Source organism: Callospermophilus lateralis, chromosome 19 (assembly GCF_048772815.1).
Source record: "Callospermophilus lateralis isolate mCalLat2 chromosome 19, mCalLat2.hap1, whole genome shotgun sequence".
In the NCBI taxonomy this organism is placed as follows: Eukaryota; Metazoa; Chordata; class Mammalia; order Rodentia; family Sciuridae; genus Callospermophilus; species Callospermophilus lateralis.
In genome coordinates, this window is record NC_135323.1 from 27,478,065 (window position 1) to 27,502,627 (window position 24,563).

At 50.5% G+C, this 24,563-nt stretch overlaps 2 protein-coding genes across 2 annotated transcripts; one reads left to right on the forward strand and one right to left on the reverse strand.

Annotated features, from left to right (window-relative positions):
- The first annotated feature begins 117 nt into the window (after positions 1-117).
- Positions 118-1,248, forward strand: Dnajc30 (DnaJ heat shock protein family (Hsp40) member C30). Its single transcript, XM_076840329.2, has one exon. The coding sequence runs from the start codon at positions 128-130 to the stop codon at positions 803-805; it is 678 nt and encodes a 225-aa protein (XP_076696444.1). The 5' UTR covers positions 118-127; the 3' UTR covers positions 806-1,248.
- A 5,681-nt stretch (positions 1,249-6,929) lies between these two features.
- Positions 6,930-10,746, reverse strand: Vps37d (VPS37D subunit of ESCRT-I). Its single transcript, XM_076840456.2, has 4 exons — positions 10,575-10,746; positions 9,138-9,309; positions 8,573-8,655; positions 6,930-8,004 (listed from the first exon to the last, which is right to left on the reverse strand). The coding sequence occupies exons 1-4, from the start codon at positions 10,710-10,712 to the stop codon at positions 7,642-7,644; spliced, it is 756 nt and encodes a 251-aa protein (XP_076696571.2). The 5' UTR covers positions 10,713-10,746; the 3' UTR covers positions 6,930-7,641.
- Positions 10,747-24,563: the final 13,817 nt, after the last annotated feature.

Consider the following 24,563-nt stretch of genomic DNA (forward strand, 5'->3'; position numbering starts at 1 on the left):
CCTCGTAACGCGCATGCTCCGCCCCTCTCCCCGCCTCCTCGTGCACCTGATTGGCTACCTGCCGGCGCCGTCGCGACCAACACGCGGCTCCCATTGGTTAACCCAGCGCCGCCCACCTCCCTGCAAGATGGCAGCTCCGCGCCGGCCTTGGTGGCCGCGGTTGTTCCTGTGGAAATTGTGGCAAGCCCGGAGGTTTCCACAGAATTCGGCGATACACCCGGACCTGCGAGCGAGGACTTACTCCGGAGGACACGGCCCATACTCGCGCACGGCGCTCTACGAGTTGCTGGGCGTTCCCTCTACAGCCACCCAGGCGCAGATCAAGGCGGCTTACTACCGGCAGAGCTTCCTCTACCATCCCGACCGCAACTCGGGGAGCGCCGAGGCTGCCGAGCGCTTCACGCGCATCTCCCAGGCCTACCTGGTGCTGGGCAGTGCCACCCTCCGTCGCAAGTACGACCGCGGACTGCTCAGCGATCAGGACCTACTCGGGCCGGGCGTCCGGCCCTCGGCGGCGCCCGCGGCCGACCCGGCTCCCCGCGCCCCGCCGTCCAGCTGCCGGGCCCGTGAGGCTGGCGGGGCCGCCTCGGGCGCCCCCCGCACCATGTTCAACTTCGACGCCTTCTACCAGGCGCACTACGGAGAGCAGCTGCAGCGCGAGCGGCGCCTCCGGGCCCGGCGGGAGGCTCTTCGCAAACAGCAGGAGGACCAGGCCAGGAAGGGGTTCCAGTGGGAGGAAACCCGGGACACGACTTTCATTTTTCTTCTCCTCTTAATATTCATCCTCATTGGCCTTCGTTTTTGATGAGAGACGGGAAGAGCAGGAGAACTGCCAGCCAGCCCCGAGAAAACGCCCTTTCCTGTCATCTGAACCATTGGCCTTGCGTAGTCTACCTCTGTTGGGGTCTGAAGGGATGTGCCCCTTGACCTCCCGAACCCGCCCATCCTAACTGGTGACCTGCACACCCCTGCGGTCCAGAAAAGGAGGCTTCTCGATGCCCAAGAGGTCCCAGCATGAAGAATCCAAAGGCCCGAAGTGGAGGGTTTTCGGGAGTCCCTTGGTTGTCTGCTTCCAGAGGTCGCCTTCCTGATGTCCACTTCAGGAATTCTCGCTCTGGCTTGATCGAAAAGCCCTGAGCAATATTTGTCTGCTACTGCCCCGAATTTGTGTCTCGGGGCTGCTGGGTAACCTTGAAACGTGCAATATGCCCAGTTGTTGGCTGCCAAAAGAAAAATTCTGGGGCTGTAGGACACTTGTCTTTCTGTGTGTTCCCCACGCCACAGATGTGGACTGATCCAGGGTAAGGATGTGGTCCTTGGAGAGCTTGCTGCTCCTCAAGGGTCTGCCCCACACCACTCTCCCTTCTGTTGGTGGCACATGGGAGTGAGAAAACAAGGTCATCAGGCATAAGGAGTGTGTGCCCTGTGTCCATATGAATCTAGTGTGTGACCCTGGAGAAGAAGTGAATCATTTGCTCTCTTGAGGCCTGTCACCCTTTATTAACCATGGTTCTAGACCATAGTGATTACAGCATGAAGGGCAGAGTTCACCTTGGGACCATGTGCCTGTCACCCGGTCAGCCCTTTATTAGCCAGTCTGATTGCTAACTGTGCAGCCCGTCTCCTCCAAGAAATAGACTGACTTGGAGCTTGAGTCCCTGGAGGGTGGCCCATACTCCTGTTTAGCTTGCAGTGCTTATCACAGGCCCCATAAGCCATGTCATGAAAACCAAGCCACTGGAGGCTGTGAGAAACTGGGGGTTTGGAGTAGCCAGGCCTCCTGAGGGTCAGAAGCCTTGTTGGTCAAAGTGGAGAGTGTTCCTCCTGCACAACTGCATGAAGGGCTGTTTGGAGTTTTGGGTATTTGGTTTTTCTCTCTGGTGCTGAGCAGCTGGGCAGTAAGACTCCTTTCACTTACCACCTGTGGGAGTGGGATGGCCATGAGATGGCAGAAGCTGGAGTGTCTATGCCCAGGGCTGAGTATAAAGCTGTGGGAGAGGAAAACCCTTACAGGATGTCTAGGCCAGGTTGAGGACCCAAGTCTTGGGTGTAAGCAAAGCCCAAGGTGCTTAGGTATGTTAATGCCAGCTTGTGCTCTTGATGTTTTGTGTAAGATCCTTGTATAAATTGGGGTATACCCACATATAGTCCAGCTTGATATCTTGAAAACTATTTGATTATCTTGCCTAGGAGGGGGGGGGTAAATTAGTCATTAGATTCCCAGTGATCATGATTCTGTAGTAAAGATTCAAACCCATGTAGATTCAGAGCTGCTTGGCTCTGAGCCTTGATTTACTGGTAGAAGGTTTTGGTTATTTTTTTAATTTTGTTTGGTTTGGTACCGGGGATTGAACTCAAGGGCACGAAAACACTGAGCCACATCCCAAGCCCTATTTTGTATTTTATTTAGAGACAGAGTCTCACTGAGTTTTTTAGCACCTCACTTTTACTGAGGCTGGCTTTGAACTCTCTATCCTCCTGCCTCAGCCTCCCTAGCTGCGGGATTATAGGTGGGTCCTGGCGACCTACTAAAGGATATATTTACTTTTTAAAAGAACATTTAATGTTGTTATGTTTCAAGTTCTCTTTTGTACATATAAACTAGGGGAAGCAGAGCTTAGCAGAATGTGCACAAGTGAGTGATTTCTCATCCAAGAAAGCAAGGCTTGACAGTACTTGGGGTGGGGGCTTTTGTTTCCATCAGAAAGGCTCTTTAGTTTGGGTTTGTAAAAGCACTAGGGATCTGTAACACCATGCACCCATGACATAGACCTCACGTTTGTCTTCTCCCAGCCAAGAATGTTTCCTATGGCCCTAGAACCAGTAGATACATAGGATTTTACAAGTTTCAGACTGGGGGGATGGTTCTCAACATGAAAATTCTGGGGACATTCCATAACATTCTATGCAACTCTAAATAGGTTAGTCTGTAAAGTTTATTAAGCATCATCCACCTGTCAGCCTCTCCTGTGGCTATGACAAGGACCACTGCACTCTGAGAGTGTCCATCCCCATAAGCTTCTGGTCTTTTTTAGGCCACAGCCAAGCTCTGAGAGGCTCTATCCCTGCTGTTCCTAAAACTGAGTCTGAGTCTTCATGGAAAGGGAGATGTGTGGGAGGACTTTGAAGGATCCCCAACTGGTTCCCATGATAACATTTGTCTCCCCCTTTCCTGATTGTCTGAGTCTTACTCTACCTGCCCTGGCAAGAGGAGGCTGCCATAGACACTAGCCTCTGCCTTGTAGGGCTTATCCCCCTGGTCCTGATCCTGCAGGAAGGTTCAGACATGCCCAGTCTTGGTCATTTTTCTTCTTTTGGTTGCAAACTAAAATCTCCCCTGAAGTTTGGACCTAGAACGAGAGACTAGCAAAAAGGGCCAAATCTGCCTCAGCGGGGTGGGGAAGGGGGTGCAAGTACAGTAGAGGCCAAGAGAGCAGCAGGCACCAGGCCCAGGTGGAAAGACTTGGGCAGCCAGCAGGGACCAAGACGCATGTGTGTAGGCAGTTGTGTGTGGTCCTTGGAGTTGATCAGAACTGTGTTCCTTTTGAGCCAAACTGCTCCTCCCTCATTGCTCTTTTATTTTATTGCTGGGTAAACTAACCCTTTGCAGATCCCAGCATTGACAGTAAGAGTCCTACTTTCTTCTGAGATCCTGGCTGTCATCCTGTGGGTGCATCTTCAGCCTCTGTCATGGAACCAGAGGGAGCCAGCCTTAGTCCAAGGAGTCATCCTTTGGATCACAATTGACTCAGGTCTTCACAGGTGCCAAGCAATTGGCACCAACACTCCTTTTTTTGAGAAATGGGAGAAGCGTGAGTCTTGAACCTTTGGGCTTTCAGGGAGGTCACCAGACCCCACGAAAACAGGCAAAGAGAAGGGACATTGGTCAGTGGTGGTACTCCTTCAGTCCTCTCCCTCACACCCCCTCTTTTTTTTTTTTTTTTTAGAATTTTAATATTTATTTTTTAGTTTTTTGGTGGACACATCATCTTTGTTTGTATGTGGTGCTGAGGCTCGAACCCAGGTCGCACGCATGCCAGGTGAGTGCGCTACTGCTTGAGCCACATCCCCAGCCCTCACACCCCCTCTTTTAAAGTGCTATGGATTGAACCCAGGGCCTCACACCTGACTCACACCTGACCCTGGGCATGTACTTTACCGCTGAGCTACATCCCCACCTCCATCCATGCTCTTGAAGTTGGTGTACAAGAATGTGGGCTCTAACCTGGCCTTTGCGTACTCCCGATTCATCTGCCTGTGATTAAGTCACATATTGCCATCTGCCCATGCACAAGAGCATGGCAGAGAACCTGCCTCTCCTGCCCCCCAGCTCAGCTCTGGGATGCAGCTTACAGCCCAGAGAGATTTGTGCAGAGCAGCTGAGTGTCCCTCTGTTAAGGTATGTGGACCTTCTGACCTTGCATTGCCAAGAACACTCTCATCACAGCAGGTAGCCCATATGGGGGTTCATCTCTCACTTGCTGTCCTGAGGTCACTTGGTCCTGTGACTCTAGACATATCTCCAATTGCCATATCTCAGGCCTGGGATCCTGCGGCTAATCTTGAGGCTGGTTGACCTCCCACTCACCCTACCTTTGCCCCTTTAGCATCCACACCCTCAGTCCAAGGAGGGGATGCACTGGACACAAGAAGGCCTATTTCAGAAGACTTGGGGCAGACAGATTTAAACCAACATTCAAAACTTGGGAGATTTTTGCAGAAAAATAGATTGCTAACTTCTTGAAAAATGAGAATATCTGCCACCATTTAGCTGACTTAACTTCCTGGGCACTGTGGAAGAAGATAAGTTAACAGCCACTCACTCCTAGATGAACACTGCTTCCCAGGCTGTTGCATGCCCACCAGCTGGAAGAGGTGAGGTACACAAGGCCTCCATCCACACACTTGCACCGTGTCCACCAAGAGGGGAAACCAACCAACTTGTCCCTTTTAGAAACCATTCAGCAACCTCTTGTCTGGAAGGTTGGGGTGAGCCTATAGCCAGGGCTCTGCAAGGCCACAGTGGCTCAAGCCTGAATAGCTCAGTGAGCCTTGATGGTCTATCTCTGGACAAGAGAGGAAGCCTAGAAAATGATGGGAAGCCAGTGGTTCCCAAACCAGGAGGCATATATAAGACTTTCTGAGAAACAAGAATTTTATGTTTATCTCAAAGGGTAGGAGATTTGTTATTTGGGGGTATTTTTGGTTTGGGTTTATAAAAGCAATAGTGTCTATAAAAGGACCTTGATGTAGTCCCTCAGAGGATCATAGTCAGGATCATTCCCTGGGCCCTTAGAACCTGGAAGCAGAAAGTCTTAGAAAGGAGGAAGGGCCCAGACTGCCTGACCTCTTCCAGAATATTCCAGAATACTCCATGTGCCTTCAAGCCAGGGGCTTCCTGAAGTTTTTTAGCCATCCAACTCTCCTCTCCCTTGGCCCACCCAGGAAGCCCACTCCATCCCCACCTACCTCAGGTCTTGACCAGGCTTGAGCTGAACACTGAGAGGCCTCACTCCCTCTACAGGTGGGTCTGAGCTCTTGGTGGAAGGTGAGGTGTGTACATGGCCTTTGGAAGGACCACATCTGGTTCCCATGGTATCACTCTTCTCCCTCCCCAGTCCCACTCTTACCTGGGTCTTTCCTTTGCTGTTCACCTGCCCTCTTCAGACTACATGCTGCCTCTAGAGGCCATTCCCCAAGTCATGATAGCAGAGAAAAGCTTGGTCATGCCCAACCTCAGCCCCATCTCTCCTGATTACAATAAAAACTCCTGGAAGCTGGGAAGAGGAATGGATTCCAGGGTAAGAGAGGCCCAACCTGTCCCAGCTGAGACAAGAATGAAGGTTTCCCCCAACTGATGGGTCGCTGTCATCTCCGCAATAAGGCCAGGGTGGGACAGGGTGTCTTGACTGGGCACTCATGGTTTTAACTGTACCCCTACTAGGGGCAAGTGACTGGCTCAGAGGGCTCTCTGAAGCTCACATGGGCCTGCTCCTCCAGCTGTTGCCTAATCTCTAAAGGCCTGTCAGGCACTGTGACACCTCCATGTGAGCGCAGCACTCGGGGCCTTGACCGAGCGGGATCTGCTTCCATTGGTGGTCTCTGACTCTGGCACCACAGGGGACAGTCCTTTAGAAATGCCAAAGCTAACCACCACACACATGCGTTTCTCAACAGATCCCTCCTGGGACTTAGTTCCACTCCTTCCAGTCCTTATTCCTCCAAAGGTGCCCTTTTGGGATCTCTATCTTGTAGTGTCAAACTTCAGTGGGATACAGAGCCAACCCAAGACCTCCCTCATTCAAGATGGTGCAATTCTTACTCTCACGAACCCAGACCAGGGCAACTTTGCAAGCTTCTATGGCACTCTGACAGTCCCCTGTGCCTACAAGCACTTCCACACCTCCCTGAACATCATTCCTCTCCTTAGCCGGGACCCAGGTTGAGCCAGGGCATGTTCCTGCTCACCCATCTTCTTGCCCACACTCATCAGCCAAGGTGACCTCCAGTCTCCACCTGGCTGAAGACAAAGCCCTTCTGTCCCACAGACACTCCATCGCCCAGAGAGGTGGTCATCTGGCAGGCCAGAAGGAGCAGGTGCCATCCTGACTGGGCTTACAAGAGACCCCAGAAAAGAAAGCGCATACAGGTGGAGCAACTGGAGGCCGCCGTGGAGCAGAATGTGCTTCTGGCCAGAAGTGCTGGGAGATAAGATTTAGGAAGGGCTTTCACAGGTTGGTGTCCAGAGGAGGCTTCGCAGAAGAGGCAGCAGCAGTGCTGGACCTGCAGGACGCTGGGCTTTGGGTGGGTGGAGAGGAAGGGAAGGCATCTCAAGAGGAGGCGGCCCAGAGGCTGAATTGTGGAGGCTGCGCCCGCAGAATGGCTGGCCAAGGGGGCAGAGAGGAGTCTGGCAGTGCATCATCCGCATCATCACATTTATTGACGGCCCCTAGGAAGCGGGGCTGGGGACAGAACATACAAAGACAAGGACCTGCCCTCAAAAAGGTTCCATTCTAAGGAGACAGGGACAGAAAAATACAGAATGGTCTTTCCTGGGGTGGCCTGCTCTCACTGGCGCAGGTCAGAGCCCTAGCCTATCTTGCCCCAGGGTCTGGAGCAGGTGCAGGGCACGTAGCAGCCCCAGGGCCGTGGTGTCCCTGCCCCGCAGCTGGGGCCTTGACCACCTGGCTCCTAGGTGGTGGGCCCCAGAACTGGGGGAAAAGTAGGCTCAAGACCTGATGGAAACACTCCCGTTGGCCTTGGCATTGCGCGCACCCAGTGGAGTGGCAGAGTGAGACAGGCCCCGAGGGGAAGCGGTACCGTCCTGGCCCCAGGCCCCAGGCCCTGTAGGTAAGTGAAGTTCTTCCATGGGGCTGGCCTGTCACCCCAGAGGCCCCAGCCAGGGAGACAAGAAAGGCAGAGTTTCCTCATCGCCCGAGGCCCAGCACCCTGCCCACCCTACCCAAGCCCTCTCTGGGCCTCTTGGGGTGACCCTCCTCCCCAGCTCAGCCTCCAGGGCCAGGGCCTGCCTGAGGCCAGGGAGAGGGGCCTGCCCCTCCCCCCACCCAGGCAGTGGGGGAGGAGGAGGAGCCACGAATCAAGTTTGTCTAGGCCCCCCATTGGGGGGCCACAGCCTGGATCCTACCGGTGGGGGGGCTCTGGCTGAGAGGGCCGAGGGCTCAGCAGAGGGGCTGGGCCAAGAGGGCACCCAGGGGAGCCCTTGAGTGGTGGCACTGGGCGGGAGTCCAAGGGGGGCAGGCTCCGGGGCACTGATGGTGGCCCCCGGGCAGCCCCAGTGGGCAGGACAGCTGCAGCGGGGAAGGGCTTGGGGGGGTCCACGGCCGCAGTGGGGGCTGGCTGGGCAGACCGCTCCCGTCGCCGCAGCAGCTCCTGCAGCTTCTCAGCCTGTGTCCGCCTCAGGTGCGCCAGGGCCCGGCCGCGCTGGAAGGCCGGCAGGAAGGCCTCCAGGCTCTGCTCCCCCAGCAGCAACTGCTCCATCTGCTCCTGGGCAGAGGGAGAGAAGGCTTGGGAGAAGCAAGGCCAGGGACAGAGTACCTCCCTATGGCAACCACCACTGGGAACAAGGGCCCCTGCGTTCCAGTCTGGACCAGCCTGACTTACTGAGTGACCAGGGATAAATGCCCTCCTTACTTCCAGAATGAGGATGTTATCACCAGACCTGCCAGGTCAGAGCTGAGGCAGGATCAGAGGTGGGGACATACAGGTGTCTCATCAAGAGAACTCAAGCAGGGTCCTCTTCCCCTGTGTCCTTCACCTCATGGGGTGCCACACTCCCAGCCTAGCACCAAGTCCACTCAGGTCTCCCATAGACCCCTCCCAACTCCACTGCTCTGAGACATTCACAAGGGATCAAGGGCAAAAGTCATAGGTGGGGACAGTGAGCCATTCTATCCAGGGTTAGAGCAGTACAGACAGCCACAATGGGCTATGGCCAGGCACTCAGGGCAGGCTTCCCAGAGGAGGTGCTCCCAAGTCTTCGATGTAATGAGACCAGAGTGGATAGGATGGGTCTCCCTCTGGTCCCCATGCAGGCCCAGCCACCTCCCCTCACCTCCGCCTCCTGCTCAGCCTCTTCCAGCTCAGCCTGTAGCCAGCCCAGCGCACAGTGAGGGCTCCAGCGATGCATGCTCTCCTCTGAGGGTCACAGAGGGACACAGTGACCAGCTAGGATGGACAAGCCAGAGCCCCAAGGGCCGACTCTCCCACTGACTATGATTCCACACTGCCCATCTCCTCTCTGGAGCCTTAGATTCCTCATTTGCACAGTGTCCATGTGATTACCTTGTGGGTCCCTCCCCAATAAGATTCTGCCCCCAGTTCAATGAAGAAGGGAAGGCAGTGACTTTGACTCCCAGAACACCCAGGGGGTACTTGGCTATTGGACCCAATTCTCCCACTTCCTGGGACCACACTCAGCCTGTCCAAGCCAGGTCCACCCACCTAGAGCCCCTTCCCCAACTCCATTTTCCAGAAGGCTAGGAATAGCACCCCTCAGATGTGCCAAGGAGTAGGTCTGCCCGAGTCCCACCCTTCAGAGCCTACTACATGCTCTGGTCAACTAGCCAGAAGGCCAACTGCTCCCCCACCCCAGGCAGTCCTTCTAGATGTCCCCTCACCAAGTCGCTGCAGCTTGTCAGCACAGTTCTCAGCCACCTCTCGAAGCTCCTGGTACTTGATGGCCAGGGCTGCTCGGCCCATCTCCAGGCGGGGCCGCAAGGCCAGGTTCTCCTTGGCCAGGGCGTAGTTGGAGGCCAAGCATGCCTCCCGCTCCAGCTGCAGGCCCTGGAACTGCCAGCAGAGAAGAGCTAAGAGGGGCCCCCAGGAGTCTGCCCAGGCTCACCTTGCTGCCATCCTGGGCCATGGTAGTGCCCGTGGGCCAAGCTGAAGGCACTGGCAAGGCCCCAACCTTCAGGGCTGCAAGCCCAACAGGTGGAGGGAGTGCGGTGGCAGGGATTCAGTTTTGCCTTGAGCTCCTCTTTGGACCTCAGTTTCCTCTTCTACAAATTGAGTTCAAAACACCCGTCTTATGGGGTCATTGTGAGACTTAAGTGAACAAAACTATGAAGGCCTCTACAAATGTTAGTTAATTTTTAATTTTTCAATTAATATGTCTGCTCGGGTCCCTGAGGAGTTCCCCTCCCTCTTCTGTCCCATTTTCCATGCATGGGCAGCTTCGCTCCTATTCCAGGCCTTTGTCTGCTTCCTCCTCAGGTGTTTGTGCTGACAACACTCCCACCCCAGGGCTGACTCTCCGGAGTGCTGTCTGCACCCTGTCCCTTGGCAGCCCCCTCAGTCAGGTCACCCTCTCTTCCCTTCATACCCCTCCCCTACCCTCCAGTGGAATCCCACGCCCCCGCGCATACACACCCCCTTTTCCTCCCTGATCCCCAGCACCTGCTTCCTGCTCTGGGCTGGCAGAAGGCGGCCCCTGGCCCTGGAGAAGTCTGGGAGGGCCGAGCCTCCCGGCCTGCCCCTGGGGAACGCACTCCCCTCCATCTGTCCCCTGTAGGATGCACCAGCCCCTCCTGTCTGCCTCCTGCCCCCGCGGACACCCAGCCCGGGCCTATCGCCCGTGAAACAGACAACTTTCTCCTCCGGTGGCCTCCGGAACGCGCGGCCCGCGCTCGGCAGCCCCCCCCCCCCGCGGCAGACACAAAGCCCCCTCCCGCGCCCAGACGGCGCAGCCCCCGGCGGAGCCCCGGGTGCCAGACAGGCCCCGAGTTCGCCCCGCGGAAGGCGCCTCCCCTCTCCGGCCCTGCGGAGCGCGGGCGCGCGAGCGGGGCCCCGACACGGCCGCCCCTACCCCCCGGAACACACCTCCCGAGCATCCGCCGGAGGACCCGCCTCGCGGCCGCCCCGGGCGCACAGCGCCTCCCGGTCCCGCGCCCCGCCCGCCCGCCCGGCCCGGCGCCCCCTCCCCGGGCGGCCCCGCGGGGCCCATCGGACGTGCCCGGCGCCGCGCCCCGGCGGCCCGGCTCGGCCCGCGCGGCCGCGGTGGTCGCAGGTCCGGCAGGCCGCGGCCCGGCCCCCCGCCCCCGCGCCCCCCGCGCTACCTTCCTGCTGAGCCGCACGATCCGGTCCAGCTTGGGCTCATCCTGGAGCAGGTCCCGCAGCTGCCCGGTGCTGAGGATCCCAAAGCGCCCCGGGCTGCCGGGCTCCGGCCCCGCCCGCGCCGCCCGGGCCCGGTACATGCCGCCCGCCCGCGCCCCCAGCTCGGCTGCTGGCTCGGCCCGCTCGGCCCGCTCCGCCCCGGCTCCGCTCCGGCTCCGGGATCCGCTCCGGCTCCGGCCGCGCGCGCCGCTCTACCGCCAGGGGGCGCCCCGCCCGCTCTTAAAGGGGCCGCGCCGCCGGGCTGGGGGTGGGGCAGGGAGGGGGCGGGCCGCACCCCTGGCGGCCCCGGCCACGCAGCGCGGCGCGCACCCTAGAACCGGCCCAGAGGCTGAATGTCGGCCGCAGTGCGGAGGGCCTCTCAGCGCACCCCATCGCCCCGCCACCATTCACCTGGAGGCGTGGACCCTAGTGCGTGTCTACAATTTGCAAGGCTCTTTCTCATTTACCCCTTGGATTTGCACGAATTTGAGTTCGGCAGGTGGCCAGGAGCTCCAGCTCTGCTACTAACTTGGACAGGTCACTCGCCTTCCCCGAGCCTCAGTTTGCTCTTCTGTGAAATGGGACGGTGATACACAGGGAGCCTTCAAGATCGCAGATGTTGAATGCCTTACCGGTAGTAGGTGACTTGGTACCCAATATGAGTTACTGTTACCTTGGAGATGAGGAAACATCTCAGAGATGATGTCAGCTCCCTAAAGTCCCATTACTGGCGAATGATAGACAATCCCAGTTTTTCCCTTTTGTGCAGGATCCAGAGAGCACATGATGCCTGTCTGTGCAGGGCACTGAATTATACGCACTGTGAGGACATTGTCCCTGCCCTCAGGGAGCTGTCCGATTAAGGCAGTCACATTCCCACTCAGCTTACTCTAGTAAAGACAGAGTGGCAGGTGTCAGTACACATTGGCTTCCAATTCCCATCTTTACAGCTTGTCAGGGCTGGGATATAGCTCAGTGGTAGAGCACTTGCCTAGCATGTGTGAGGCACTGGGTTCAAGTCTCAATACTGCATATAAACAAATAAAATAAAGGTCCATGGGGCTGGAATTGTGGCTCAGAGGTAGAGCGCTCGAGCACAGGCGAGGTCCTGGGTTCGATCCTCAGCACCACATTAAAATAAATAAACAAATAAATAAATAAAGGTGTTGTGCTAGCCATAACTAGATAGATAGATAGATATAGATATATACACACATATATATATATTTTTAAAAAGGTTCTTCGACAACTTTTAAAAAATATTTTAAAAATAGCATTAAAAAAAAAGTGGGCTTGGCTACTGACATTCCCCATCTCAGGAAATAGAAGCTCAGAGATTAAGTTACTTAAATTAAATCAAACCTCAATGAGTGAGCTTGTTCCACTTCACCGCTTGCTCTGAAAATACAGGTGAAACCAGGATAATCAGAAAGTTTCATCAGAGCAGTGGACATCTGAGCTGGGTTTCAAAGGATGAATAGGAGTTCTGAAGGTTAAGGAGAAAATAATGGAACCAGAGAATTCCATAAACCAGGGAATAGGAGCCCACTGTCTCCAATGAGCTTTCAGGGATCTCCTAGACACTGTGCCTTCCCTGGCCTCCCTTGGTCTCTCACACCCTGGGCTATCAGCCTCCTTCCTCCTAGGAGGTCAAGGTAAGATCTGAAGGTGGGGCTGGGATTGTGGCTCAGCGGTAGAGCGGTAGAGCGCTTGCCTAGCACAGGCAGGACCGGGGTTTGATCCTCAGCACCACATAAAAATAAAGGCATTGTGTTGTGTCCATCTACACCTAAAAAATAAATATTAAAAAAAAAAAAAAGATCTGAAGATGGGACCTTCCTCCTCTTGTGAGGCCCAGAGCCCCCAGAGCCTTGCTTGTGAGCCTTTCCCCACGCTCTTCAGACCCCCAGTCCTCTCCTCCCCAGCTCAGTAGCTAGCTCCACTGCTCAGTAAGGAGAAGCCTGTCCTAGGTCCTGCTTCACCTCTTTGGACATTCGTAGCACCTGCCCAGGGCCCTGCTTCCCTCCCGCCTCCAGGAGAGGCAGCTCTCTTCCTTCCAAATGCCTTGCTGGAGTCTCACCTCCATTGAGTCTCACCTCCCCCTGAGCCCTGTAAGGTGCCTGGCGTGCTCTGTCACTAACGTCTTCTGTTCTCTCTTCCACCCTTAATTTCTGCCTTTAGAATTACACCTCCCTCTCACCTCCCCATGGATATTTTTCAAGTTCCCACTCTGCTCTCCACTTTCTGCCCCACCCCCACCACCCCATTACTTGATTCATTCGCTTTGAACCTCACCCCCACCATGCCAGGGGCTTCTCTCTAGCCAAGGTCATCCACTCCTTACTTCCTGCCAGTATTCTTTTTCACATGCCAAATTATTGACCGCCATTTTTTTTTTTTTTTTGGCTAAACATCTACCAGAAACCAGGCATTTCATATCTATCAAGCTGGCAAAAATTAAAAAGTCAGATACTATCCAGTGATGGTGAGGACAGGAACACCCAGTGTACCTAAGCAGGACTGTGGGAGAGAGCATCAGCTGGCTTTGGAGAGCAGTTTGACAAACAAGAAATTCAAAGAGGCTTGTGCCACCCCCTCCCCAGCTATTTCTCTCTATATTAGACAGAATAATGCCCTTGTCCAAAGAAACTCCCTGAAACCTGTGAATATGGGACCTTACATGGCAAAAGGGCCTTTGCAGATGCATCTGACTTAAGGATCTGGAGATGGGGAGATGATCCTGGATCATGTAGTCACAAGAGGGAGGCAGGAGGGTCTGAATGGGAGAAAGAGATATGAAATGGCAGCAGAGAGAAATCTGAAGGTGTTACATTGCTGGCTTTGAAGAGGAAGCCATAGATCACAATTATCTAAAAGCTGGAGAGAGCAAGGAAATAGATGCTCTCCTGGAGACTCCAGGAGGGGAAGACTGCCTGTGCCTCAGTTTCTGCCAAAACCCATTTTGGAATCCTGACATCCAGAAGTGCAGGATAATCAATTTGTGTCATTTTAAGCTGCAGGTTTGATGGTGATTTGTAACAAAAGCAATAGAAAAGAAATACTAACTCCTAGGAATTCTTGCTCCCTTGCACTGAGACAATTGGACAGAATGTTCCCAGTGGCAGTATTTGTAATTACAAAAAAACCTGGAAGCTGCTTAGCAAGTGCCTGTAATCCTAGTGGCTCTGGAGGCTGAGGTAGAAGGATCACAAGTTGAAATCCAGTCTCAACAACTTAGCACAGCTCTAAGAAACTTAACAAGAGCCTGTCTCAAAATAAAAAATAAAATGGGCTGGGGATGTGGCTTGGTGGTTAAGCGTTCCTGGAATCCCCGGTGCCCCCCCCCCCCCCCCGCAAATACTCATTCCATAGGATACTACTTTTTATATAAAGTTCAGGCAAAACTACATATTTTTTGCAAATAAGTACAGAGTAAAAATGTAGCAAAAATAAACATCAAATTCAAGAGCACAGCTACCCAGTGGAAGGGATATGGAATTGGTGGTAGGGAGGGCAGTAGATGCTGGAGATTTCATGGCAAGGATGGTTTGATATCTCTCTCTCTCCCTCACTTTTTAATTTTTTTTCCCCCAGTGCTGAGGACTGACCCTAGGGTCTTGTGCACACTAGGCAAATGCTCTACCTCTGAACTACATCCCCAGTCTGAGGTTGATTTGATCTCTCTTTTTAAAAAAAAAAATAAAATAAAAGTTATTTATTTTTAAATAAAATAAATAACTTTATTTTATTTATTTATTTTTATGTGGTGCTGAGGATCAAACCCAGGACCTTGCACGTGCTAGGTGAGTACCACTGAGCCACAACCCCAGGCCTTCATTTGATCTCTTAAGCTGGGTGAGGGTACATACACAGGTGCATACTATATTATGCTTTTCGGTCAGTCTGAAAGTTTTTATACAAACTGAAGAATTTTTGAGGGTCTGTTTTAAGAGCTCAGCTTTGAAACCTGGCAGATTTGGGTCCCCTTCTAAGCTTTGCCACTTCCTGTCTATGATCAAGAGAAAATCTGTCATTGCCGGAGCCTCAATGATATCTCCTGAAAAATGGGTGGGTGGGAGATCAGATGAGGATGAGCATGATATCTGGCACTTACTGTTCCATTAACAGCAGTAGAAGTGCTGGGGTTGGGGCTTGGTGGTAGAGTGCTTGCCTGGCACGGGTGAAACACTGCATAAAAATAAATATATAACGGTTTGGGGTTGTGGCTGAGTGGTAGAGCGCTCGCCTAGCACATGCGAGGCCCTGGGTTTAATCCTCAGCACCACATAAAAAATAAATAAATAAAGGTATTGTGTCCAACTACAACCAAAAAATAAATATTAAAAATAAGTAAATAAATAAAAGATATTGTGTCCATCTACAACTACCATATATGTAGATACATTTATATATATATATATAATATGTATACATTAGATATATATAAGACATATATTAGATACATATTATATATATATTTATATATATTATATATATATATATATATATATATATTAGATAAAAGCAGCAGGAATGTGTTTGTCCTGGGAATTTCCCTCAGCTTTTCTCTTATGAAGCACCTACTATTTGCCTGCGATTGCCAGGGGTCCACCATGCAAAGTTGCAAAGGGCAGACCTTGTCCACAGGATTCCGCCGCCTGGTTCAGTTTTTAAGTGCATTGTTCTCTGGGGAATCTGTTCCTTTCTTCCTTAAAAAAGAAGAAGAAGAAGGAGGAGGAGGAGGAGGAGGAGGAAAGCTTTGTTGAGCTATAATCCACATGTCATACAATTCAACAACTTAAATTGTACAAATCAATGGTTTTTTATTTATTTGTAGAATGGTGCAACCATTGGAACAATTAATTTTAGAACATTTTCTCCCAAAAGAAGCCCTGTAGCCATCAGCAGTCACTTCCGGTATAAGATTTATTTTTATTTTCTCATTGTGGTAAATATATAACAAAATTTACTATTTTATCCATTTTTGGATTTTGATATTTTTTTTCGTACCAGGGATTGAGTCCAAGGGCACCTTACCACTGAGCCACATCCCCAGCCCTTTTTTTATTATAAGACAGGATCCCACTAAGTCGCTGAGGCTGGCCTTGAACTTCTGATCCTCCTGTCTCAACCTCCAGAGCTGCTGGGATTACAGGCATGTGCCCACCATGCCTGGTTATCTTATCCATTTTTAAATGTACAGTTTAGTGGCATTAAGTGAATTCATGCTGTTGTCCAACCATTAACACCATTAGCTTCCAGAACTTTCCCATCTTCCCAGTCTCAAGCAACCACCAAATTCCAGTCTCTGAATTTGACTACTCAAGGAAACTCAAGTTAATGGACTCATATCATATTTGGTGTGCAATACCTTTAAGATTCCCACAGCTCAGTGCAGGTCAGGATTTTCTTCCTTTTTAAGGCTGAGTATTATTCTATTGCCTGTCTCTCCTTTTTTTGAAAAATATTTTTTTAGTTGTAGATGGACATAATACCTTTATTTTATTGGTTTATTTCTATGTGGTGCCAGGGATCAAACCCAGTGCCTCACGCATGCTAAGCGAGCGCTCTACCACTGAGCTACAACCACGGCCCCAGTCTCTCCTTCTTAAGGCTTAATAATATTCCATGTTATGTATATACCACAGTTATTCATCCACTCACTTGATGAACATGAGGGTGGTTTCCACTTCTGGTTATTAGAAATAAAGTTGCTGTGAACATCTTCATACGAGATTTTTGTGTGACATAATTTTTTATTTCCCTTGGGTATATGACAATTATATGATAATTTAATGTTTAATTTTTTTGAGGAAAGACCAGTCTCTTTCAAAGATACTGCATCATATGATATATGCCCTGTTGACGTCGGAGAGTTCCCATTTCTCTGCCAACACTTACTGTCTTGTCTTAAAGAGTCACCCTAATAGGAGCAAAATGGGACCTTGTGATTTGATTTGCATTTTTCTGATGACTGATGATATCAAGCAGCCATGGGCTTATTGGCTGGGTTAGTCAATTTTTTCTCACTGCAACCAAAATAACGAAATGTTTACTTTGGCTCACAGTTTCAAAGGTTTGAGTCCATGGTCAGCTGGCTGCATTTCTTTGGGCCTGAGGTGAGGTAGAACAACATGGCAGAAGGGCAATGTGGAGGAACCCGCTTGGCTCAGAGCATCCTGGAAGCAGAGAGGAGGAGAAGGGGCCGGGTATGGCAAGGAGGCTGAGGCAGGAGGATCGTGAGTTCGAAACCAGCCTCAGAAAAATCAAGGCCGTAAAGCAAATTAGCAAGACCCTGTCTCTAAATAAAATACAAAAAAGGGGCTGGTGATATGACGAGTGGTTGAGTACCCCTGGGTTCAATCCCCAGTACCAAAAAATCAAATAAAATAAACCTTTTCAGGGCATGTCTCCAGTGACCCGCCTCCTCCAAATGGGTCCCACCCCAGTAGTCCCATCAGCTGTCAATGGTCAGAGTGCTCATGGTCCAGACATTGCCTGAAAGTGCCACCTCTGTGTACATGAGACTTTGAAGGACCTTCTGGATCAAAATTGTAACACTGGCCTGGCACAGTGGCGCACACCTGTAATCCCAGAGGCTTGGGAGGCTGAAGCAGGAGGATCACAAGTTCAAAGCCAGCCTCAGCAACAGCGAGCTGCTAAGCAACACAGTGAGACCCTGTTTCTAAATAAAATAAAACAGGGCTGGGGATGTGGCTCAGTGCTGGAGTGTCCCTGAGTTCAACCCCTGGTACCAAAAAAAAAAAAAAAATCTATAACACTGGCCAATTTTACGCCTTCTTTGGAGTAGTGTTTATTCAGAGCCTTTGCTTATTTTTCAATTGGACATTTGGGGGGCGTTCTTACCGTTGAGTTGTAAAATATGGTTTATATCTCCGGACACTAGTGTTTTATCAGATATATGATTTACAATTTTTTCCCATTCTGTAGGTTGTCTTTTTATTTTCTTAATGGTATCCATCCTTTGAAGTACATACATTTTTAATTTTTTATTATTTTACTATTATTATTTTTTTAATATTTATTTTTTAGGTGTAGAAGGACACAACACAATGCCTTTATTTTTATGAGGTGCTGAGGACCGAACCTGGGTCCTAACCGTGCTAGGTGAGCACTATACCACTGAGCCACAATCCCAGCCCCTTATTTTACTATTATTTTGATTGCCAAATTTATCTATTTTTTTTTCTTTTGTGGTCTGTGCTTTGGCATCGTACTTAAGAAACCATTTCCTAATTCAAGGTCACAAAGATTCACCTTTACTTTGAAGAGTTTTAGATTTTTTTTAAAGTAGTCTTTTATTTTTTTTTTTAATATTTTTTTTTTAGTTTTCGGTGGACATAACATCCCTGTTTGTATGTGGTGCTGAGGATCGAACCCGGGCCGCTCGCATGCCAGGTGAGCCCGCTACCGCTTGAGCCACATCCCCAGCCCAAGAGTTTTAGATCTTTAGCTCTTACACTCCAGTCATGAATCCATTCTAAGTTATCTGGTGTGAGGTAGGGATCCAACTCCATACTTTTGCGTGTAGAAATCCAGTTGTCCCAGCACACACCTCTTTTTAAAATCTGAACCTTGGTACACAGAAATAGATCAATCCCAATTCATGTGTGTGTGCATGTATTTTAATACATTCTCATCTTTGATCCGTATGTACCTACTTTTATTTAATTTATTCATGTATCAGCTGGGCATGGTGGCACCCACTTGTAATCCCAGCAACTCAGGAGGCTGAGGCAGGAGGATTGCAAGTTCAAGACCAACAGTGAGACTCTGTTTCTAAATAAAATATAAAAAGGGGTGGGGATGTGGCTCAGATGGTAGAGTGCCCCTGGGTTCAATCCCCATACTACAAAAACTTATTTATGTATTTATTAATCTATAATGAATACCAGTGAAACCACTACCCAACTGCATAACTGAAACCTCAACAATAATTTACACCTACTAGGTACCTCTTTACAAGGCTGTGCCCTTACCATAACCACACTCGTGAATTTGGGAATGATGATTCCCTTGCTTTTTAAGAATAGCTTTACTGAGGTTCAGTGGATGCACAATATAATGTACATATTTAAAGTGTACAATCTAAAGAGTTTGGGCAAGTTATACTCCCATAAAACCACCTCCAAAAGCAAGACAAGGAGCATCTCCATCATCCCCCAAGGTGTCTATGTGTCCCCTTATAATCCCTTCTTCTGTCCCTTCTCCCTCCCCCTCAACTCCCTCCTCAGATAGCATCTCTGATCTGCTTTTTGTCACTGTGGGTTGCTCTGCAGTCTCTAGAATGTTATGTAAATGAAATCATACAGTGTATTCAACACAGAATTATTTTTTCATTTTCCCAAATCATTGCATAGCAACAGTTTTTCCTTTTTGTTACAGCGTAGTATTTCACTGGGCAGACATACCACAATTTGTTGATCCCTTTACCTGTTGATGGATATTTGAATTGTTCTCAGTTAGGAAAATAAATAAAGCTGATGTGGACAGTTATATACAAGTCTTTGTTTTCGTTTGGTTTTCATACTGGGAGTTGAAACCAGGAACACTCTACCACTGAGCTAAACCTCTATCCTTTCTAACTTTTTATTTTGTGAGAGGGTCTCACTGAGTTGCTAGAGCCTCGCTAAGTTGCTGAGGCTGCCCTTGAACTTGCTATCCTCCTGCCTCAGCCTCCAGTGCAGCTGGAATTATAGGCATGTACCACCATGTCCAACTATTCAACTTTTTTTAATTTTAGCCATTCTAACAGAGGTATAGGTCCTTTTCCTTATTATACATACACTAACAATACATTGCCTATTTGTGGTTGTTTAAAAACATTTTAAATTTTAAATGACACAAAATTGTACATATTTTTGGAGTACAGTGTGGTATTTTCAATACTTCTGTACAATGTATAATGAGCAGATCAGAGTAATTGGCGAATCCATCACCTCAAACATTTACTATTTCTTTGTGTTCAGAACATTCAAAATCCTCTCTTTTAGCTATTTTGAAATATACAAGTAACAGTTGTCCACCATAGTCATTCTAATTACAAAAGAACCCTGGAAGTTGTTATACCTCTTCTTTTTTTTTTTTTTTTTTTTTTTTTCCATTCTAGCACTGGAGGTTCACTTTACCACTGACCACATCCCTAGCCCTTTTTATTTTTTACTTTGAGACAGGGTCTCACAAAGTTGCTGAGGCTGGCCTCGAACCTGCCATCCTCCTGTCTCAGTCTCCCAGTTTGCTAGGATTACGGGTGTGTGCCACCATGCCCAGATAATAACCATCATCCTACTCTCTCTTTCTCTAAGACCAACTTTGAGTTTTCATATATAAGGGAGCACATGCCATATCTGTCTTTCTGTGTCTGGCATTTCACTTAACCTCACATCCTCCAGGTTAGACTGTGTTGCCACAAATGACCAAATTCCATTCTTCTTCATGGCTGAGCAAGATTCCTCTAGGTACATGTGCATTTTCTTTATCAATTCATTGGTGCATCATTGGCCATCTAGGTTCATCCCAGTTTTTGTATCTGTTTTGGTTTTACACCTGTAAAAAAAATGAAGGCCATCCTTTTGTTGAAGGAGCATTTTTTTCACCACATGATGATCATATTCTCCCAGCGCGAAGCTAAGCACACAGGAGGCATGATACAGGCAGAATGAGCCCATAGCCAGCACGCTCAGCTTCCAGGGGGTTTCGCCATCTGCCTTGTCAGAGGCTCAGGATGACCTTACCTATGCCCAGAGTCTCCCTCTCCCCTCTTTGTTTGGTTTAGGAGGTCAGCTTCCTTCCAGGTGCTCCAGCTCAAACCAAGAAAGCCTTCCCTGAAGCCTCCACACTCCCGGCCTTCCCCGAAACCACTTCCTAACTAGGGTCACAAAGACTCATGGTTGCTTTGAAGAGTTTTATATCTTTAGCTCTTACACTTTGGTCGTGCGTCCATTTCAAGTTGATTTTTGGATACGGTGTGAGGTAGGGATCTGCGCTCCTCTCCGGTCCCTAAATCCTCTTTATGCAAGTCAGTGGACTTGTCCTTGATATTTTGCTCAAGATTCAGAGTTAATAGAGATTCTAAACCTTTATAGAAACCGACGCTAGAAGTATGGCAAAATATGTGTCTCAAGTTCCAGGGGTCCTCAGTGTAGTGCACCCAGTGGGTGTCATGCTGCTGGCCCAGCTTAGGTAGCCCCAGGCACCCCAGGGCTGAGGCGCCCACCCCCCTGAAGATCCCTGGGCATTTCCCTGCAGTGCATCCCTCTTTACTGACCCAGCCAATCAGGAGTGTCCCTCCATAGTTCTCTCCGCAGCCCTTTCTCAAACTTGGAAAGCCCCACCCCCAGCCAAGCCAGACTCCTGACCTGTCCGGTCCTACGCTGCATTTTCTCCCCTCTTCCATCTTTGCTCAGAACATCCTCCACCTAATGCCCTTTTTCTCAAGGTCTTTTCCTAAAGCTGAAAGCTGCCCAAGGACCCATCCACCCTGGTCAGGCTATCGTGCACCTCCCCTCCCGCCCCGGGAGAATGGTCCTCCCTTCCTGGCTCATTCCACGGGAGCCCTGATCCTCACCCCAACTGTTCCAGCATCACTTAAGACTCACCTGTCCCCTTGTGCCATGAGAGTCCCCTTGGTGCGGGGACAGCACAAGATCATGGCCGGAATGGAGCCAGGACACCCAGACCTGTAAGAATTTAGGCGAGTTGCCTAACCTCCCTACGCCTCAGTTTCCTCATCTGTAAACTGGGGAGAAAACACATCTCTTCCAGCTGTTGGAGGGATTAACTGGTGAAGTCCCAAGTTTCAATTCTGCAACTATTTCAATGAAATTAACACAAGTGCCTTAAAATAGGTTGGAGATCACAATCCAGACAGAGTTCAGATATCCTTTATTATCAATAAGAAGGAGGATACAGATTGTCCTATAAATAGGTCACTGGGACAGTATAGTATCTGATATTGGAAATACAGAGAATTCCTCAAAATAAAACGAAAACAGTTCTAGGAAATGCTTTCATGAATGTGTTTCTTATATTACAGATTGGTTACGTACTTAATATTGTATCCAGTTGAACATGTAGTGGAAATAACTTTGCAGTAGAGTTTGTGCCATCTTTACAATGAATTTTAAAATGGTATTAAATGCTCCTGTCATTTACCTATTGCTTTTCAACAAAAACAGAAGCAAAATCAAAACCAAAACAAAACAGACCTTTCTACGCCGGGCCACCCCCGTAATCCCAGCAATTCCAGAGGCTGACTTAGGAGTATTGCTAAATTCGAGGGCAGCCTCAGCAACTTGGCAAGAGCCTGTCTCAAAATAAAAGAAAATACAAAGGGCTGGGGATATGGCTCAGTGGTAGAACACCCCTGGGTTCAATCCCTGGTACCAAAGGGGGAAAACAGACCCCTAACAACATAACAATTATTTCCAAATTATCCTAAGTACATGTTTGTATATTTGTTGCTCATTTTAAGTTTTCGTGGGTTCCACATCTGGGATACCAGAACAAAATGAGTTGATGAATGAACTCACCTGAAGGGTTTGGAAGGTGGGGAAGGGCCCCAGCAGGTGATGAGTCCTTAGCAAATGTCTCTCAGCAGCGCAGTCTTGTGTTCAGTTGAAGAGACAGGCTGGCAGGACTCTGGAGAATCTTTTCTGATCCTTTCTGTTGATCTTCAGAACTCTTCCCAACAGGAGGAGACCCTTCACCTCCCCAGCTTCCATTAAATGATCACCAGAAGCCATCTAACCCCTCCTCCCTTCTTCCCCAGCATCCAAGTCACCATGAAAACCTTCCTCCTCCGGAAGCAGGCCAGGATTGGGTTGCTTCTAGACACTTCTCTGCCTCCTCTCTGTGTGTGAGACCCTATGATGACAGCCACCCACCCATCTTCACCTTGCTTGCCCCTTCCTCTGCAAGGAAGGCACAGCTTTCTGAACCATTTCCAGGTTCACCTGAGGGTTTCCCAGGAGGTAAGCTGGAGCTTAGAGGGGTCCTGAGGGAGAACATCCTGTCTAAACCTCCCGCCTCCTCTATTTCACGGGGGTATTGTCAATTCAAGATGTCCAGTTACATCTGAGAGTTTGTTTGTTTGCTTTTGCAGTACTGGGGATTGAACCCAGGGCCTCATTCATGATAGGTAAGCACTTTCCTACTGAGCTACATCCCCAGTCCTAAGATTGGGTGTTAGATATGCATTATGAAGAATCTTTTAATATAAATATACCCCAGCCGGGCACGGTGGTGCACATCTGTAATCCCAGCAGCTCGGGAGGCTAAGGTAGGAGGATCTTGAATTCAAAGCCAGCCTCAACAACTTAGCAAGGCCCTGAGCAACTCAGCAAGACTCTGTCTCTAAATAAAATACAAAAACAGGCTGGGGGGTGTGGCTTAGTGGTTAAGCACCCCTGAGTTCAATCCCCGGTATAAACAAACAAACCTCAAATATTTCAGGAGACATCCTGATACAAAAATACCTATCTGAAATTGAAATTTAACTGGGCATCTTGGGCTTTTGTTTGCTAAATCTGCCACTTGTGTGTATGGGGAGGCTGAGGTCTTAGGAGATGGCATTAGGACCTCACCCAGTTACAGAGCCAGTCAAAGGCAGGGGCAGGGCTGTACCCCAGGGCTGCTTGTGCCCTGGCTCAAGCCCCTTTACACGCACAAACATGCATCACCACTAATCTGCTTCTCTGGGTCCTGGCCCTGGCGTGGACAGGTGTCTGGGCAAGGCAGCAGCACTGAGACCCCATAGTAAATCATGTGAGTTGACTGTCATGGACAGATGACAGAAAAGAGGGTAGAAGAAGCAGTGAGCAGCATGAATGTAGGGTGTGAGCAGGATCCTGCACAACTCAGGGCCTCTTCTGGGCCCAGCCCAATCCTCCAGTATTACCTGCCACAGCCCCCTGACCCGTACCTCCTGTCACCAGCAGGAAACTCCGCATTGTCCTTAGCAGGACTCTCTCCACCTCTGCTGTCTCCATCAGTGGAGAGCAGGAAGGATGCTCCAGGGTCAAGAGGACCTGCCCCATCATTGTACAGGCTCAGGCTCCTCCTCTGTCCACCCCGGACTGCCCACTGCTGCCTGCCCCACTCCCTACCACAAGAGCTGGCAGGTGAGCTAAGGCCCTGATCCCCTCCCAAGCCGAGTTGACTCTGAGGACTCGGATGCCTCATGGCTGGGCTTTGAATGCAGTACTCCGCCACTATGGACCTGCCCTGTCCCTGTCCCTGTCTCGCCTTGGACTACTATGCTAAGGGTGTGCCAAGGTGTTTGTAGAATGAATGTAGGTCAGGAGGACAGAGCCCCAGGAGCAGGAGGATCCCAGGGCTACTGGAGGCAGGAGGAACTGAGTGTATGTGGGGGTGTCCTGAGGAGAAGGGTGGGCGCAGGGGCAGAGGCTCACGGGGAAGTCCGCAGGGAACGGGTTTGGAGGCAGGGGACTCTGGGAAGGGAAAGATGTCAGAAAGAGGGGTCCCGGAGAGACGGGCCTCTCGGGCAGAACAGAGGGCTTCCAGGGACCTTAATGTGAAGGAAGAGGGCTCAGAAAGGGGAGTTCAGTAATCGGGATGGGGTCCCAAAGGGGCTGCGGTTCCTGGAGCTGGCAGAGGCCCATCCCAGGCCCTTCCTCTGCCCACTGGGCACCGGGGGCTCCTCCCTGCTCGCTTTGGGGGCCAGGCACCAAGCCCCCGGGGAGGAGGGTTAAAGGTGAGCGGGCACGAGCTGGCGGCAGACGGGGATTGGCAGGCGCCGGAGCCCACGGCCTGGGCCAGGGCTGCCCCACAGGCTTGCAGCCGGCGGAGCGGCTGCCACCCACGTGCTAAAGAGAGAAGGAGGCACCGGATCAAGGGGCAAAGGACACGCCGGAGCGGGGAGGGCGGGGACCGGCAGTGCCCCGTCCACACCCGCGGGTAAAAGCCGGGTC

What these genes read in the sequence shown, in the direction of transcription:
- Dnajc30 (XM_076840329.2), top strand. Translation starts at nt 128, where the DNA reads ATGGCAGCTCCGCGCCGGCCTTGGTGGCCGCGGTTGTTCCTGTGGAAA.
- Vps37d (XM_076840456.2), bottom strand. Translation starts at nt 10,712, where the DNA reads ATGTACCGGGCCCGGGCGGCGCGGGCGGGGCCGGAGCCCGGCAGCCCG. An exon ending in TCGTGCGGCTCAGCAGGAAG is followed by an intron (nt 9,310 to 10,574) that starts GTAGCGCGGGGG and finishes CTCTGCTGGCAG; the next exon opens with TTCCAGGGCCTGCAGCTGGA. An exon ending in AGGCTGAGCAGGAGGCGGAG is followed by an intron (nt 8,005 to 8,572) that starts GTGAGGGGAGGT and finishes CCCTCTGCCCAG; the next exon opens with GAGCAGATGGAGCAGTTGCT.